This window comes from Epinephelus fuscoguttatus, linkage group LG23, assembly GCF_011397635.1.
Source record: "Epinephelus fuscoguttatus linkage group LG23, E.fuscoguttatus.final_Chr_v1".
In the NCBI taxonomy this organism is placed as follows: domain Eukaryota; kingdom Metazoa; phylum Chordata; class Actinopteri; order Perciformes; family Serranidae; genus Epinephelus; species Epinephelus fuscoguttatus.
Window position 1 is genome coordinate 748,895 of NC_064774.1, and position 14,828 is coordinate 763,722.

At 39.9% G+C, this 14,828-nt stretch overlaps 1 protein-coding gene and 1 pseudogene across 8 annotated transcripts in view; both read left to right on the top strand.

Moving 5' to 3' along the window:
- LOC125884150 (gastrula zinc finger protein XlCGF57.1-like) overlaps nucleotides 1-14,828 on the top strand; it is a 561,995-nt gene that overhangs the window by 309,844 nt on the left and 237,323 nt on the right. For 4 of the 8 annotated variants that reach the window (XM_049568964.1, XM_049568963.1, XM_049568966.1 and 1 more), the window contains one exon: nucleotides 879-2,669. The exons of the other annotated variants lie outside the window; for them this stretch is intronic. In XM_049568964.1, coding sequence (XP_049424921.1) covers nucleotides 879-2,545 — 1,667 coding nt within the window. In that variant the 3' untranslated portion in view covers nucleotides 2,546-2,669. Of the gene's footprint in view, nucleotides 1-878; nucleotides 2,670-14,828 lie in introns of those variants that run through there. 8 annotated transcript variants of the gene reach the window in all.
- Nucleotides 7,761-14,828, top strand: part of LOC125884157 (oocyte zinc finger protein XlCOF6-like) — a 76,167-nt pseudogene continuing 69,099 nt past the window's right edge.

A 14,828-nucleotide genomic window follows, 5' to 3' on the forward strand; every position in this document is an offset into this window, starting at 1 on the left:
ATGGCAGAGTTCATTTATGAATATAAACTACATTTTAAACTGTGATCCAGTGTTAAACTTAAACAGACAAGTCAATAGCAGGCTGCTTGGAATTAGATCTTGGCCTTTGGGGCTTGAAAACAAAGTTATTTAAATCGAAATTGAAATTGAGTCCAGCCCTACGCGGAATTGTTAATGTCACATTTTCTTCATTTTCTTTCTTTATGTGGCTGGTTATGTGACTTGCAGTATCCTACAGAAGCATTCGCTGCAGCACATGTGAACTGTGACTTGAATATTTGTGTATGTTTGTGAATTAGTGATGAATTTGGTGATGGAAGCACAACACAGCTGCAGCTGTTCATTCAATATGTGTGAAACCTCCTGAATGTTGAAATAGCAGTAATACCACATTCACTGATAAAATGACACAAGCGATATATATATATATATATATATATATATATATATATATATATGTGTGTGTGTGTGTGTGTGTGTATATATATGTATATATATGTATATGTATATGTATATATACGTATATACATATAGAATGTATGTATATATGTATATATATATATATATATATATATGGTGCGTGACGTGCACTTGTAGATAAAATATAAGCCTATATTAATGAAGGTTCATTAGTATGATTTTGTATTTCTCTGTAATGTAGCACAGTGTTAACAATGTTACTGATACTATTCTTTCTCAAACCTTCAACTCAAACCATTGTGTTGCCCCGCCCAAAATATGTCATTTAACAATTAAATTAATATTGTAAACATGTGGGTGACTAGTCAACTAACGGCCCTAAATGAGGACTGTTGGTCGACCAGGAATTCTTATTCAGGGCGGCCTACTACAGTGTGTGTGTTTACTGTTTCCTGCAGACGTCCAGCAGCTGTTGGTGGTTAAAGAAGAGGTTCCCCCTGAGCAGCAGCAGTGGAGCTCCAGTGTGGACCAGGAGGACCCAGAGCCTCCACACATTAAAGAGGAACAGGAGGAACTCTGGATCAGTCAGGAGGGAGAGCAGCTTCAAGGGCTGGAGGAGGATGATATCACCAAGTTCACATCCACTCCTGTCCCTGTGAAGAGTGAAGATGATGAAGAGAAACCTCAGTCCTCACAGCTTCATCAAAGACACACTCAGCAGATGGGAATAGAAGTGGAAGGAGAGGACTGTGGAGGAGCAGAACCAGCCAGGAACTCAGATCCAGATACACATTTACAACCTGAGACAGATGACAAAACTGGAGCGTCTTCTGAACCAGAGACTGATGACAGTGATGGTTGGACAGAGACCAGAGGACCTCAGTCTGGTTTAAACTCTCTAAAAAATGATCAAGTCCCTGTCAATGATTTGATTGTTGGTGAGAAACGATTTAGCTGCTCTGAGTGTGGGAAAACATTTGGTTACAGTGGAGATCTGAAGAGACACATGAGAGCTCATTCAGGAGAGAAACCATTTTGCTGCTCTGAGTGTGGGAAAAGTTATATTCAAAGTGGAGATCTGAAGATGCACATGAGATCTCATTCAGGAGAGAAACCATTTAGCTGTTCTGAGTGTGGCAAAACCTTTGCCCAAAGTGGAGTTCTGAGGGTACACATGAGATCTCATTCAGGAGAAAAACCGTTTAGCTGCCCTGAGTGTGGGAAAAAATTTGGTTACAGGGGATACCTGACCATTCACATGAGAAGGCATACAGGAGAGAAACCATTTAGCTGCTCTATATGTGGAAAACGTTTTTGTCGTAGTGGAAGTCTGAAGGTACACATGAGATCTCACACAGGAGAAAAACCATTTAGCTGCCCTGAGTGTGGGAAAAAATTTGGTTACAGGGGATACCTGACCATTCACATGAGAAGGCATACAGGAGAGAAACCATTTGGCTGCTCTGAGTGTGGGACAAGATTTGGTGATAGCTGTGTTTTGAAGAAACACATGACATCTCATACAGGAGAGAAGCCATTTAGCTGCCCTGAATGTGGGAAAAAATTTAGTCGTAGTGGAATTCTGAAGGAACACATGAGATGTCATACAGGAGAGAAACCATTTAGCTGTTCAGAGTGTGGAAAACGATTTCGTCTTAAGTTATATCTGAAGACACACATGAGATCACATACTGGAGAGAAATCATTTAGCTGCTTGGAGTGTGGGAAAAGATTTGGTGACAGTGGAGAACTGAAGAATCACATGAGATCTCATTCAGGAGAGAAACCATTTAGCTGCTCTGAGTGTGGCAAACGCTTTGGTCGAAATTCACATTTGAAGAGACACATGAGATCTCATACAGGAGAGAAACCATTTAGTTGCTCTGAGTGTGGGAAAAGATTTGGTCAAAGTGGAGATTTGAAGATACACATGAGAAGGCATACAGGAGAGAAACCATTTAGTTGCTCTGAGTGTGGGAAAAGCTTTGGTCAAAATGGAGATTTGAAGACACACATGAGAACGCATACAGGAGAAAAACCATTTAGCTGCTCAATTTGTGGGAAATCATTTACACAAATTGGAACTTTACAAACACACATGAAAATTCATGAAGGAGCAAAGTGATTCAGGTGTTCAGTCTGGAAAAAAAAACTGTCCAATTGAAGGGCAGCTGAAGACCAGCGACTCATTGTGTTCTGTGAGGTAAAATTACTGATTCTTTCTTTGGAGTCGGGTTGCTTTTAGGAGGGCATCTTGTAACTGCATTAGTTTTCAGTTGTAAAGGGCTGTCTGACAGCAAGGTTAGGTGTTGAAAATACACTTAATGTAGTGTCTACTTAAATTGATGTGGATATTGTTTCGGTGGTGCTGTTTTTATGTGGCTAAGATAGGTTTTGCCGCTGTCCCCGTCCACAGTCACCAAACTCCTTTGATAGAAACAGCCCTTTTTTCTACCTAGCTCCCATGCCATTTTTAGTCTCTTTTGGGTCCGTCTGTATCATTCTGTGTCCCCTCTTGAAATTCAGATGTTTCTACGGGTTCACAAAGGCAGGGCATGTGGAACTCTTCATGAGTTTTTTACCCCCCCTGTGCAGCAGTAGTATGAGTCCTGGGCTGGATAATTGATAAAGAGCTCCAGTCAAAGCTGATCTGATCGATGGGTGAAAGGAGCAGCTGCTGCAGAGGCGAGTGAAAGCAAGGGAAGTAATAAAGCAACTCAGGACATAAAATAAGCACAGCAGAAATGTCAGACAGGATGAACCATGGTGTTAAACTATATTTCTTTAAATGTTTCAATCATGGCTGAAAATAACAGAAATAAACAGGTTTGCTGAATTTACATATCTCTGCTGTTCACAACAGTTTGCAGTTTCTACCTGGGGGGTATTCCATCTATGTAGCTAAGAATATCCAGACTAAGGTGTAATCTTGAAGGTAGACTAAACGCCAACTCCCAATCTTGCGCCAACCTGTTCCATCAAGTGAAATCAGCTGGCTCCAACTGATGCTAATTCAAGCCTCACCTGTTAAGCCTCAACTCATGCCATGCGCCCAGGGAAAATAAAAAGCCCACACTAGTTGAGTGGCGAAAATGTTGCAGAATATCAAAAAGCGAAGGACAGGAGCGAGCGGAGGCTTTTTTTGCGGTGGAGCAAACGCTCCTTATGGAAGTGTGTGAGGACTATAAGGACATAATTAAGAAAAAGTCAATACTGCAGTGATTAATAAAGCAAGGCAGGTGACGTGACAGAATATTGCCAACAGGCTAAATGCGTAAGTGACAAAGAAAATTCAGCATTTCAGCATAATATCATGTTGTATACATCCTGCATCAAAGGGACAAAATATATGTAGATGAGAACACCTATTAAATATAACAATTCAAGTATGCCTAATAAAATTCACCAAATGTGTAAATTGATATTAGTGATAGACTATTTATCACATTTATCTACTGATTCCTTTTGTACATTTCAGATGATACATTTAATCAAACTATTTATGTGAATCATCGCATTTATCACATCAGTTTATAGGAAATAATCACATGACATTCATCTATTGATTGTAGAAAATTACTTAAATCCATCAATTCAGTGGAGATGAGGAAAATAAGGAAAATCCCCTTAAAGCTATTGTTGGTAATGTTGGAGAGCTAGCAAGATTTGAAAGTGGCACCTCCCCTAAGCTCCGCCCCCTGCTCCCCCTCCTGTCAGTGCTCTGTCCAAAGCCACAAGCCCAGACATGCCTGCACGAGCAGGCTGCAGTGAGCAGAGCAGCAGAGAGCCGAGTAAAATAACAAATCCCCCCAAAGCAAACAAATAATTACCTGTCCAACAGAAAGACAGCTGAAAGTGGCACCTCCCCTAAGCTCCGCCCCCTGCTCCCCCTCCTGTCAGTGCTCTGTCCAAAGCCACAAGCCCAGACATGCCTGCACGAGCAGGCTGCAGTGAGCAGAGCAGCAGAGAGCCGAGTAAAATAACAAATCCCCCCAAAGCAAACAAATAATTACCTGTCCAACAGAAAGACAGCAACCTCTGCATCACTTTTCAGGCCCTTAAACTCCCTCAGTTGTCTCCACCGTTCAAAAGCTGGACTGCTGTTGATGTCTGGTTTGTCCTCTCACTTTATCCAAAGCCTTTTCTGCCTCTAACTTTCTTTTCTCAGTCTGTTTAGTGGGGTGAGCCGTTACAAGTAACACTGGAAGTGGTATTTTGGCTGCATCTTCTCTGCCATTATGCAGCAAACTCCTGCTAACTCAGTATTTCTGCTGAGGAGTGTGCTCAATATTTCCGGCAATGGTGACACGTGATGAGTGCGCGCAGGGAGGAGGGAGGGAGGGACGGAGGGATTGGTCAGAGTTTTTACAGGCCTGCAGCTGCCACAGAGGTCTGATTTTTTTTCATTCCTTTTTCTGAACACATTATGTATTGACTACTCTCAGGATGGAAGGACCATTTTACCCAGTGTAACAGAAAGTGTTTCTGAACAGGATTACCAGCTATAACTTTAAATGTATGGAATGTGTTATAGGATGAGGAACAGACAAACCACAATGGTGTGTGTCCCATTTTAATGTGGTTGCTCTGTGTCATGGTTAATTCATAAATATAAAAGATAACCATATGTTAATGTGAACAAATTAAGCCCTATGCATGATGTATGGTGATGCTAGAAATAATCAAAATGAATAGAAAATACAAATAAATAAGACATACTCTGCAAACAGTTGCCTTACTTAGTCTCTCAGCATCACCAACACTATACAGGAACGTACGGCTAGCAAAGAACCTCAGTGCAGTACAGACTGACTGCACAGTGTTCAGAGACTGGCTGCGACGTGTGAAATTTATAATGTGTGGTTCCAGCAAACTGCATAGATACACAGTGCTTTGCCTGCTGAACTGGTACCTCTCCCACAGATAGGAGTCTGTCTGTATCAATGGGTCGGTCCTGTCCTGGAAGACCCTTGGGGCTGGTGGTGGTTGGACGGCCCTCTGGACAATGTGGGCCTCCTCATCCACAGGATGCAGAACAGCTGATCAGAATCAGTTCAGTCAACTCTGAGGCCCAATCCCAAACCGGCCCCTATCCCCTCGCCCTATTCACTCCCCCTCCGTTTGCGCAGTCACGCAGAGCTCCGCCATATTAAGGGCTGTCCCAAACCAATTATTGCTGAGTGCGAGTGGACTACTCAGCCCTTAGATAGCAAGTGTGCATCAATGCAGGCTTCTGATGAGCCCAGCAGGAAGCGCAACATCACAATGGAGGAAACAACGTACAAATGTAAGAGTTCCGTCTTTCTACTTTGTAAAATATTGTAGATCAAACACACACATTTGTTTTCCTCACCCTGACTTTACAGTCTCAAACAAACTCACAGAATGTTTGGTGTCAAAAAATGAAAACCTCCATGTCCATATGCTTAAATAAACTATTTAAAACTGTCTAAAAAATTCCTCATCCCATTCTCATGATTTTTAAAATATATATAATTACGTGTTCACAGGGACAGAAGAAAAAACAAAGCAGTTAATCGATCTACGGATTAAAAATGAGAGTCTCTTCACTAAAAAGAGGAATGGGATGGGAGTAAGATTGCCCAGATGAATTAATCTGTAAATGTGTAAACTGTGTCTAGAAAATATGAACAAGTTAATTACTTTGATTACACTGCACTGTATCTCTAATCTGACTTATCCAAGTTTATTTTTAATATATCTCATTTTAATTAATATTTAGATTTTTTTTTTATAGCCTGTTGCTCTATTTTGCTTTCACAAAGCGTCTGTCGTTATCCATGGTTACATCTGCTTCCTTCTTACGGTAGAGTGGCGAGGGCGTCCCATCTGTTTGGGTTCTCTTTCATGCACTTCCCTTTAATCAGGAGTGCCCTCCACAGTTGCGAGTGTAACTTGATTTGGAGTGACACTCGGTAGCGAAGTGGTAGTGGGTAGGGAGTGGTTTGGGATTGGGCCTCTGTACGTGCAGCCTAAGGAATGCGCATTCACGATGAGCACCAAAAGACATCATCAGTAGAGTGCAGGTAACGTGATATTCAGTGGCCGACAGCTGAAAGCCGCTTGTTTCATCCCAGCTGAGTCGGAGTTTTAATGATCGCGAAATATCAAAAAATAAAAACACGTCAGCTGCAGCTAAACAGCGTGAGGTGTGATGGGAACAGACTGCAGAGTGTGTTAATAGGTAATGTGAAGCGATGTGATGTAATGTGATGTTTTAATGTGTCTGATATACAGAAAATACAGAAGCATTACACAGAGTTCATATATTTTAATAAAATTTGCTGTATCCTCTTATTCAGCTGTAATCTGATGGAGCCCAGACGCACTGGGCAGCAACTCAAAATCAAACACAAAAATATTGTACAGGCTGGTAAAAGTTTTGCTTATACTTTCTTCATTCTGTCAATATTAGGCTGAGGTTCATTGAATTGCTGAACTGCTGTGAAATGACTTCTGACTCACGTAATCCGCTTTATGCTCAGATGGAGCTATTATGGGGTGTTGAGTCCCGTAAATGAGCCAGTTACACCGCAGATTCTTTGAATATATGAAAAGTATTCATGAATGATTGCATCATGTAACATAGATTAATTTCTGATTAACACTGACAAACCTGCAGTTCTTGGAATTCCTCTTTTTTAAGATTATTTTTGGGGTTTTTGTTGCATCTAATGGCAAAACAGCGTAATGTTGAGGGAGAGAGGGAACGGTGCGCAGTGAGAGGTTGCAGGCCGGGTTGGAACCCACAGCCGCTGCATCAGGCGCTGGGAGTCTGATCACGAGGTGTCCGCTCCATCCACTAAGCCACTGATGCTCCGTTGCAAATACTTTGATAATCGATTCTGATTCATGTCCAGGGAAAACCACAAAAAAACGGTCAAGAGTCTTTTCAGAGCCAAAGTTACTTTTCTTACTGCCTGACAAACTGCTGCCTCTGATGTGTTCAGTGTCTCTGATGTTATAAAGGAAAGAATCAAAGGGCAATGCATTAAATTTGCTCACATGATAATGCAAATCCATGATGTGTAATATTTGATATATCTGTGTGGAATAGATTGTTAGATAAATGAAAGACTGTGATGTGAAATTGTCATAGAGACACTCCTCCAGGAAGACATCCAAACTGGCTCTAATCACCTTGTCCTTACACAACAGCCTCTGAATAAACTGTGCCTCCACGAGTTCATTCATTGAAGGACACGCCATGTTTCTCCCCCCTGCGACATGCTCAGCCTCAGGCTTAGATGAAGTTGGTTGCCATAGTAATTGACTCAGGGTTTTGCTGAGCTGGCTTTGTGAAATGGAAAACTCAGAGTTTACCTCATCTCCGGCTGAACATATTCAGAGATTTCACTAATCCTGCTTCTTGAAATAGGGCCCAGGACTTTTATTTTGAAGCTCATTAACTCATTTACCCCGGAAACTGTACTCTTTACTGTTGCGAACGTCACACTGTTTGAACAAGATGGCGTCCAGTAGAAACGAGCGTTAGCAGAGTGTCTTTGTTGTGTTTTTAAAGTGTGAACATGTCTAAAGTCCAAATGCTGAGATCGTTGGTGAAGCAGCGACTAACTGCAGCTGCTGAAGAGATATTTGGGCTGGTTGAAAGAACGATAGCAGAGTACGAGGAGGAACTTTGTCGATCAAAAGAGGAGAACGAGCGACAACGGAAACTACTGGACGCTGTTTTCAACCCTCAGCTTCGGTTACAGAGAGCAGGTTTGTTCATTAAACATTACAAGTTCATTAATGTAACTGCAGGTTTGTTCAATAAATATTCAGTCTGTCGACGATTATACGCCGCGTAAGCTTCTCTGGTGTCGTTAGCTTCTGTGGTGTTGTTGTCATATGGAATCCGGAAGGGTTCTAAACGTCTGTTTTCTCGTCCGTCTTAACTCGTCAAAGACACACATAAGACGTCAGAAAAGGCCTGTTAACAGGTACATTTCTGACGTACCAAGACGTTTAATATTGGGTGCAGCCATTTCACCAGTTTCGGAGGGGAAGCTGATGTAACAGTATTCGGTATACATTGTATTCACATAAGTGTCCACTAGATGGTAGGATTAAATCAGTCTCACACCCTTTCTTGTCATATTCACAGTTTTTTTTTTTTTCCTTTTTAATTTTATTGAGTAGACGTCATCAGTACAAACATTTCAGGCATATTTGACAAATTACTATAAAAGATGTTGGAACAGCTGTCAAGATAAAAAAAAAAAATTAAAACAACAACAACAACAAAAAAAACCCCAAAAGTAAACAGTGAGGGTCTTACTCGAGGAGTAAGTATAGTTCAAGTAAAGAATAAAGTCTCAGGGCATTTTTATTAGACATGAAAAATAAGGATTTCTTGTATAGGTTCAGTTCATTCTTCCATCCGTTGATGTGGGGCTTGACCTTGAGGAATTTGCATCTGTGAATGTAATGTTTACCTAGTATAATTAAATTGTTTATAACTCGAAAGCTTCACAGGCAATTTATATACATCGTAATCACAGTGCAATAGAAAATCCATGCCTCCCATTTTTTGAAAAATTGCTTTTGGAATGGTAAACCAAAAAGAGTCTTTGTGCAGAATAAAAGAACTGAGCCATTTTAGTTTTAGAGCACCATTCATAACTGAGAAGTCAGTAGCATTTAAGCCGCCCTCTTCGATACTCTTGACCACATCAGCTCTTCTAATGTACTGGCATTTGTTCTTCCAAATAAATTTGAAGTTAAATTATTAATAAGTTTAGTCATTTTGTCTGAAATTTCAAGTGAAAAGGCAGGATAAATAACTCTTGACAAACTCTCCATTTTAGAAAGCAGAACCCTTCCAAATACAGTAATGTCTCTCTGTAACCAAGAATTCAGAATAGTTTTACATTTATCCACATTTTTACAAACATTTTCCCTCTCCCTTGTTTCTTTATTCTCAGTAATAACTATACCCATGTATTTCACTTGACTTTTGACCGAAATGTTACATATTGACAGTGCCGGCTGATCATGAAGTGCCAATATTTCACATTTATCAATATTTAGTTTCAAGCCTGACGCTTTGGAAAATATGTTGATGGAGTTTAATACTTTAGGCATTTGCATTTCATTTTTTAAAAATAAAGTTGTATCGTCCGCAAATTGACTTATTATTGTATTTCTTTCTAAAATATTTATTTCTTCAATACCATTATTTTTTTATCATAATTGATAATAGCTTGGCTACTAGAATAAATAACAAGGGAGAGCTGTTGCAACCCTGTCTAATACCCCTATTTACCTGAAATCTTGGGCAAGTACCTTGTTCCAAAGCCACACAACTATTAATATCTTTATATAACATACCAATCAGGTTTATAAATTTCTGACCAAAACCAAAATAATTTAAAGTACTTAATATGAAGGGGTGCTCCACTGAATCGAAAGCCTTATAGAAGTCTAGAAAGAGAATGAACCCCTCCTCTGATTATACATGACTGTAATCAATCAAATCCAAAACCAGTCGTATGTTGTTGTGAATAGATCTTCCATTTAGGAAGCCAGATTGCGTTTCATCAATAAGTTGTGACAAACCTTCTTTAAGTCTAGCAGCTATACATCCTGACAGCAATTTATAATCAGTGTTGAGGAGTGTAATAGGTCTTAAATTATCTAGTACTCTTTTATCTTTGCTGTGTTTGGGAATTAGTGTTATCAGCCCTTGTTTCATACTAGGCATTAGCTCTTGTTTCGCAATGCATTCTTGTATAGCTTTGAACAACAGACTTCTAATATCTTTCCAAAAGAAATGATAGAAATTTGCAGTGAGCCCATCAGAGCCAGGGGCCTTGTTAAGTGACAATTTCAAACTGACCGTGTCTAATTCTTCTATTTTTAAATCTGAATCACAAATTGTTTTGAATGAGTTATTGATGTTGGGTTTAAAATTTGCAATTTGGTCAAAGAATTTGGTTGAATCAATAGGAGAGTATACAGACGAATATAATTTGCTATAGAACATAAAAATTTCTTTCTCAATAATTTTGCTATCTTTGCATTCTCTTTCATTGATCAACAAACTAGTTATAGCCTTGTTTTCCTGTCTTTTTTTCTCCAGCCTGCTGAAGTATGATGTGTTTTTTTTCTCCCTCCTCCATCCATTTTGCCCTTGACCTGACAAAAGCACCCTGGGCTCTCTTCATATAAATATCATCAATTTTGGATTGTAGAAGCAATAATTTTTCCTTGTCTTCACTAGACAAATCTGGTTTGCCACAACACTGATTGATTTCACAAAACAAATTGCTTTCTTCTTCTCTACTTTTTTTTAATTTAATTCTTTACTGGTTTTGATAGAGAATTCTCTAATTTTGAAATGAACGAATTCCCATTTATTACAAAAACTATTTATGCTGTTATCCCTTTCAATTTCAGTTATCATTTTTTTTTTTATTTTGGAACAATAGTCTTTATGTTTTAGTAGGTTAGAGTTAAATTTCCAGTAACCTTTGTTTTTCTTTTTCCTAACACTCGAATTCGAATAACGGACTTGTGACCATATATATTAATTAAAATCAAAAAATGACTTTCAATCTTTAGAACAGCAATTAGCCAGTGACCTTCTCTATCCGTTCTGTGTGTGATTACATCCCCTGGAAATCTATGAAAACAAATAGCAACACCAGCAGACCTGTTGCTTCCATGGCTGAACAATATTCGATCACCCCACATATTAGTCCAAAAGTTCACATCTGCATCGGAAGAATGAGTTTCCTGTAATAGTATACAATGTGCTTTCCGCCCTTTGCAAAACAAAAATAGAGATTTTCTTTTAACCAAGTCTTTCAGACCCCTCACATTTAACGAAGCAAATGAAATAGTGCACTTGAACATTCAGTCAAAATAAAATTAACAAATTTAACAATAACACTCAGTGTTTACAAGTATAGGGCTGAACTTACTCTTTTTAATAAGCAACTGTGTCCCGTATTACCATCTTTCACTCATATTGTGTATTCTTGTAACAAAGTCTGCATTTTGTCAGCCAATTTTTTGACCCTCTATGTATCCGTGTGACCCACGGTAGTAGGCTCGTTTTCCTTCCAGACGAGCCTGTTCAATCTGCGGCCACAACTTTTTCCTCGCCTCTCTGTCTTCCAGTGGCATCATCTCCGCGAAGCGGACGCCTCTCTCCTTGCACACCGGGGAATCCTTGCTTCTGCGCCAGATCTCTTCTTTGACCAGCCTCCGTACGAACAGCACAACCAGTGGTCTGCTGCGGTTGTTTTCCTTCTTTCCCACCCTGTGTACGACGTCGACGGCTTCTTCTAGCTGGCGCATTTCTAAGTTCGGAGCAATTTTCCTGAAGAGCTGTATGGTGTCAGCTCTGACGTTCTCGTCAGATTTTTCCTCCAAACCTTTCAGCTTCAGGCACCATCGCATCTTGTATCTTTCCTGTTCTTTAATTCTCTCTTTTAGTTCATCATTTTCAAATTTGCAAATGTGTATTTAGAATCTGTGTGTGCGTAATCAGATATGTAAATGTGTAAAAAAAAATCTACAAATCTGTATTCAGATTTGCAAGTGTATTGCGATCTGTAAATGTGTACAACGATCTGTAAATGTGTACAGAGATCTGCAAATGTGTACAGAGATCCGTAAATATGTAGACAGATTTGTAAATACCATGGTAAATACCTATGTCTTCAGCTTTGACTCAGTCGGGCCTCTCAATTGGCTCTCTTTGCACACGTGATTTTTGCTACTCTTCTGCCATGTGAGATCCGCAAATGTGTGAGAAGATTTGTGTCTGTAACTCAAAGTGTGCCTCACCCTGAGCACAGGCTGACAGGCTCAAGCTGCAGCCAACCACAGATTGTTTTGCCCTGAGCACAGGCTCACAGGCGCTAATTTGCTGCGCTGTTTTGTTGCTGTATGGATAGGCTGCACCCTTAAGAAGCTGGCAGATCTGGGTGTGGAGACATTTTCTAATAAAGTTATTTTTGGCCAAGGTGAGAACCATCAGATGATAACAAAAGCAGCCTTACAGTTCCTGCGTGAAGCAGGGCTGCATATGAAGATTCAAATACTCTGTCCAGTGGAGGGCAGTGATACGCCAAGTAGCGTCAAAACTGCCGGAAATCGAGAAGAAGAAGAAGACCGCATCCTTGGAGGCCCACAGTCTATGCCATAGACATATATACTGTACATAGATGCCGCATTGACTGCCGCTGCCAATCAGAGCCGACGTCCTCCCCGGCCACCATCTTGGATGGATCTCGCTTCGCCTCCACAGTGCATTCACTTCTATTGAGGAAGGAGCTGTATGCACAAGTAAAATAGAATAACTCACTGAATTTTCAACTGATTTGCACGAGGTTTGGTTTGTTAAAAACAGCACACATGTAGTTATGATACAGGATGCTTTCGTACATTAAAAATGCGGGATTTCATGCTTTAATACTTTCTGCAGATAGCAACAGCATGTTATTTAGGTCACAACACAGTTCTTTTATTCACCTCAACCCCAGAGTGTGATATATATATATATATATATATATATATATATATATATATATATATATATATATATATATATATATATATATATATACACACACACATATACATACAGTACAGGCCAAAAGTTTGGACACACCTTCTCATTCAATGCGTTTTCTTTATTTTCATGACTATTTACATTGTAGATTCTCACTGAAGGCATCAAAACTATGAATGAACACATGTGGAGTTATGTACTTAACAACAAAAGGTGAAATAACTGAAAACATGTTTTATATTCTAGTTTCTTCAAAATAGCCACCCTTTGCTCTGATTACTGCTTTGCACACTCTTGGCATTCTCTCAATGAGCTTCAAGAGGTAGTCACCTGAAGTGGTTTCCACTTCACAGGTGTGCCTTATCAGGGTTAATTAGTGGAATTTCTTGCTTCATCAATGGGGTTGGGACCATCAGTTGTGTTGTGCAGAAGTCAGGTTAATACACAGCCGACAGCCCTATTGGACAACTGTTAAAATTCATATTATGGCAAGAACCAATCAGCTAACTAAAGAAAAACGAGTGGCCATCATTACTTTAAGAAATGAAGGTCAGTCAGTCCGGAAAATTGCAAAAACTTTAAATGTGTCCCCAAGTGGAGTCGCAAAAACCATCAAGCGCTACAATGAAACTGGCACACATGAGGACCGACCCAGGAAAGGAAGACCAAGAGTCACCTCTGCTTCTGAGGATAAGTTCATCCGAGTCACCAGCCTCAGAAATCGCAAGTTAACAGCAGCTCAGATCAGAGACCAGATGAATGCCACACAGAGTTCTAGCAGCAGACCCATCTCTAGAACAACTGTTAAGAGGAGACTGCGCGAATCAGGCCTTCATGGTCAAATAGCTGCTAGGAAACCACTGCTAAGGAGAGGCAACAAGCAGAAGAGATTTGTTTGGGCCAAGAAACACAAGGAATGGACATTAGACCAGTGGAAATCTGTGCTTTGGTCTGATGAATCCAAATTTGAGATCTTTGGTTCCAACCGCCGTGTCTTTGTGAGACGCAGAAAAGGTGAACGGATGGATTCCACATACCTGGTTCCCACTGTGAAGCATGGAGGAGGAGGTGTGATGGTGTGAGGGTGTTTTGCTGGTGACACTGTTGGGGATTTATTCAAAATTGAAGGCACACTGAACCAGCATGGCTACCACAGCATCCTGCAGCGACATGCCATCCCATCCGGTTTGCGTTTAGTTGGACGATCATTTATTTTTCAAGAGGACAATGACCCCAAACACACCTCCAGGCTGTGTAAGGGCTATTTGACCAAGAAGGAGAGTGATGGAGTGCTGCGGCAGATGACCTGGCCTCCACAGTCACCGGACCTGAACCCAATCCAGATGGTTTGGGGTGAGCTGGACCGCAGAGTGAAGGCAAAGGGGCCAACAAGTGCTAAACACCTCTGGGAACTCCTTCAAGACTGTTGGAAAACCATTTCAGGTGACTACCTCTTGAAGCTCATGGAGAGAATGCCAAGAGTGTGCAAAGCAGTAATCAGAGCAAAGGGTGGCTATTTTGAAGAAACTAGAATATAAAACATGTTTTCAGTTATTTCACCTTTTTGTTAAGTACATAACTCCACATGTGTTCATTCATAGTTTTGATGCCTTCAGTGAGAATCTACAATGTAAATAGTCATGAAAATAAAGAAAACGCATTGAATGAGAAGGTGTGTCCAAACTTTTGGCCTGTACTGTATGTATATGTGTATATATATATATATATATATATATATATATATATATATATATATATATGTATATATATATATATATATATGTATATATGTATGTATATGTATGTATATGTATATATATATATATGTATGTATATATGTATATGTATATATATATATATA